The sequence below is a fragment of the Charadrius vociferus genome, unplaced genomic scaffold (genome assembly GCF_000708025.1).
Source record: "Charadrius vociferus isolate BGI_N301 unplaced genomic scaffold, ASM70802v2 scaffold132, whole genome shotgun sequence".
Classification (NCBI taxonomy): Eukaryota; Metazoa; Chordata; class Aves; order Charadriiformes; family Charadriidae; genus Charadrius; species Charadrius vociferus.
The window spans coordinates 1,660-5,736 of record NW_009647028.1 but is presented as its reverse complement, the minus strand read 5'-3'; the positions used below and the strand labels follow the sequence as shown (position 1 = coordinate 5,736).

Below are 4,077 nucleotides of genomic sequence, written 5' to 3'. Positions count from 1 at the left end.
ACCGAGTGCCATATTGTGCTGCCTTGAGGTTTGGGATGGAAACCCGGCGCTTTCCGCTGCCATTTGGCCTTCGGCGACCGCTCTGATGCGTCCAAGTGTGGCAGGCTCTCTGAAGCTTGGGATTTATTTCCCACTGAGGCACTTGGACTTCCCCAGCGAATGGCTCTCGTCCCTCGCAGTGAGGCTGGAGTGGAGAGGGGCCCTCCCCCCGGGTGGCATCGGCAGGAGAGAAATCAATCCTCCCTCCCAGGGGCAGCGCTCGATAATTCAGAGGGAAATGGCGAGCGGGGAAACGTGTGAGTAATGTCTTGTTGGAGCCGAGAGCTGTGACCTGCCAGGGCTGGTATTGATCGAGGGACGGGTGCCAGATGGCTGCTGCTGCGGGGACGGCCGCGGAGCAGCCCCCGGCCTGGAGGAGGTGGCGGGAGGATGCTACCTCGCACCAAGCAACGGGGAATTTGGGAGTTTGGGGGCTTTCACCCTACCCAGGACTTCTCCTGCCTGCATGTGTGGCTGCTGATGAAGGCAGATCTGCCTGCCCGGGGCTCCTCATGTGTTGTAACCCTGTTCTCTTTGCTCTCCCTTCCAGCAGCGATGCCGTCACCTGGGCAGACCCCGACCGCTGGAAGCCCCCCGAGGACGTAGGTGACCCCCAGGGCGTGGAGGCAGGGAAGAGCCTTGAACCGTGAGGGGCCGTTAACTCTAAGATGTCCTTGAGCAGCGGAGCTTCCGGAGGGAAAGGAATCGATGCGAACCCGGTTGAGACGTACGACAGCGGGGATGAGTGGGACATTGGCGTAGGGAATCTCATCATTGACCTGGACGCTGATTTGGAGAAGGATCAGCAGAAATTGGAAATGTCGGGCTCCAAAGAGGTGGGGCTCCCGGCACCCAACGCGGTGGCAACCCTACCGGATAACATCAAGTTTGTGAGCCCGGTGCCGGGCCCTCAGGGCAAGGAGGGCAAATCCAAGTCGAAAAGGAGCAAGAGTGGCAAGGACAGTGGCAAACCAACCCCAGGGACCTCCTTGTTCACTCCCAGCGAGGGAGCTGGTGGCAAGAAGGAGGCTCAAGGACGCTCTGGGGATGGCGCGAACTCGGGCGGCTTGGTGCCCGCCGTCACCCCGAAGGGCTCGGAGAAATCGGCCAAGGCGTCTCGCAGCGTGGCCGGCTCCAAGAAAGAGAAGGAAGGCGGCTCATCCAAAAGCAAGAAGGAAAGGAGTGAGGGTGCGGGGGCTGCGGCGGAGAAGGAGCCCAGCGTGCTGCAGCCCCTGGCCCTGGCAGTGAGGGTGGGACAGTATGATGGGGGCCAGGGGACAGAGCCTGCTGCTGCCGAGCAGCTTGGGAGTATAGCTATCGACACGGGAGCTGCGCTCAATCCCTTGGGAGTTAAGTCGGAGCTGGAAGATGGGGAAAATGAGTGCCGGCAGCTGAAAAAGGTGAAGTCGGAGAAGGTAAGAAAGATGTTGGGGGTGTGGGAGGAGGTGGTGTTGCCGCTTGATTCCAGATGTATTGATGTGGGTGACGAGGGAGCGGGAGCTTACATCGGGACCGCGCGTCTTGCGCCCTCGGGACCAGTGCTGATGGATGGCTGGTGCCTCCTGGTTTGGCCGTGTGATGTGCCAGGGTCCAGATGCGGCAGTGGGAGGGCACTGGTCAAGCTGTGCTTCTGGGAACCATGCACCAGCACATCGCCTGCAGTCGCTGTGCGTCAGGGTACCGTCCTGCTGTACCCTTGGAGATTTGGTTTCTTCAGTGCCGCGGCTGTGCCGAGTGGGTCCAAGCCTCTCTGGCTCCTGTCACTCTGTGGGAGGAGCCTGGGCTGGCAGTGAAGGTGATGTCCCGGTCCTGTGCCCGCTCCAGCTCCTGACGGGACAGAGCAGTGTCTGCTGGCTGCCGTACTCGGCTTCCCGGTGGCTTCATCTTGTGTGTCAAAGCTACTTGGAGTTCCCAGAGGAATTTATTTCTCTTTGGTTGCATCATTTGCGGAGAAGGAGACCTTAATGTGTTGGTAAATGTGGGATCTGCGTGGGTGCGCAGGCAAGCACAAGGTGCGGGGTTGACAGGAGTTACCGCCTCGTTTCTTGGTCTGCCGTTGGTACGTGGGTTTTGTCCCACTTCAGTGACGACGAGCCTGGGGCCAGCGGGTTGCTGTGGGTGATTTTTTTTTTTTTATGTGTCACTCCTCTGCAAACACGCAGCAGTGATGGTGAGCCAGCGAAGCTGCTTCTCCAGGTCACCGGGGGTGTGAAAAGCCCAGCTGATGGGGTGAACGGCCGTCTGTCTGTCTGAGTGGCGTTTGGCTCTGGGCGGCCATGCAGCCGTTTCTGGATATGGCCGCCGGAACGGCAGCTCGATTAGGTTGTTTTTTAGTAATTGCGGTGGCTGATGTGATTTCTGTGGGCAGATGGGGGAAGAGTTTGAGTGTGTAGAGATCTTTGCGCTTGGAGCAGAAGCTCTTCCACACTACCTGCATGTGTGGTGTCACCGGTTCGTGCCCGGGAAGCCGCGCGTTTGCGTGCAAGGGGTGAACATCACGAGCGTGTGCATTCGGGGTGGCTCAGCGCTATTGCCGTCACCACGTGCTGTGGTGTCGGGAGAGCGGCTCGGGGGGTATCGGGTGTGCGTCGCCATGTTTGCAGCCGACAGCTCCCCGGCAGGGTTTCTGCTTTGGTGTGGGGATCGCCCATGCTGGGTGCCGGGAAGGGATAAAGGAATGGGTGTGGAGCGCTTGGTGGATTTAGGAGAGTTGCTGAGACCAGCGAGATGTTGGAGAGAGTGGTTTGGTTTTTTTAATTTCCATCCACAAAAAGATGGAGCACATACAGAGAGAAGAGTGGTGGGGATGGTCGGTCATGGGATGGCTCTGGGAGAGGAGCTGCTAAGTAGGTCAGTGCTTCCTCCGCTGGAGGGAAAGACTCCTGGGGCAGGCGACTGAAGCCTGTAAAATGAAGGGGTGGCGTGAAGATGATGTGCTGTTTCCTCATCTTTCCCAGCAGCAGAACCAGAGTGAAGGAAACCGGGAAGAGGAGCAGATGCTCTTTTGCATGATGGACTCGAATGCTGCTGCAAAAAGCTGTGGATGCTGAAAGTTCATCGATGCTCTGGGGCATCTGGGTGGGTTTGTGGAGGAGGAACCCATCAAGGGGGAGTTGTCTTCGGCTTGGGAAAAGCCCAAGGAAGGTTGGAGCTTGGGAAGTAGTTTGGGTAGTATCTTGATGTGCTTGTTGTGTTCCTTCTGCTGCTGGTGGCTGTCAAAGCCATCACGGGGGCTGGCTGGACCTTTGCTCATACTCTGTATTTCCTGTGTTTTTACTGTTAAGGTTTCTTACTATTAAGACTTCTTTCTTTCACGGATTTAGCTGCAGAAACCCTCTGCAGATAGACATGCCAAAGCAAAGAGGGGATTATGAAGACAGGGACCAAACATCGTGAACCTTGACTGCCTGGAGGAGTGGGCCCATGTGAACCTCCTGAAGTTCAACCAGGCCAAGTGCAGGTCCTGCACCTGGGTCGAGGCAATCCCCACTATCGGTGCAGGCTGGGGGGTGAATGGGTTCGGAGCAGCCCTGCAGAGAAGGACTTGGGGATACTGGTGGGTGACAAATTGGATATGACCCGGCAATGTGCACTTGCAGCCCAGAAAGCCAACTGCATCCTGGGCTGCATCACAAGCAGCGTGGCCACCAGGTGGAAGGAGGTGATTCTCCTCATCCACTCCACTCTGATGAGACCCTCACCTCAGTTATTGGGGGCTTATAAGAATTTTTACCAGGGCCTACAGTGACAGGACAACGGGTAACGGTTTTATACTGAAAGAGGGTATGTTTAGGTTGGACATAGGGAAGAAACATTTTATGATGAGGGTGGTGAGACACTGGAACAGGTCATTCGGAGATGATGTGGGTGCTCTCTGTGGTTGGAAGTGTTCAAGGTCAGGTTGGATGGGGCTTTGAGCAACCTGGTGTAGTGAAAGATGTCCTAGCCCATGATATGGGGGTTGGACTTAGAGGATCTCTGAAGGTCCCTTCCAATACAGACCATTCTATCATTCCATATGGATATCCCCTGAGGATG

General features: G+C 56.9%; 1 protein-coding gene across 1 annotated transcript; it reads left to right on the top strand.

Moving 5' to 3' along the window:
* Positions 1 to 707: 707 nt before the first annotated feature.
* Positions 708 to 1,454, top strand: ZNF609 (zinc finger protein 609; the record flags this gene model as incomplete). The annotated part of the gene is made up of 1 exon (XM_009895559.1): positions 708 to 1,454. A coding segment is annotated over exon 1 (747 nt), but the record flags the coding sequence as incomplete, so codon positions are not given.
* Between the last annotated feature and the right edge of the window lie 2,623 nt (positions 1,455 to 4,077).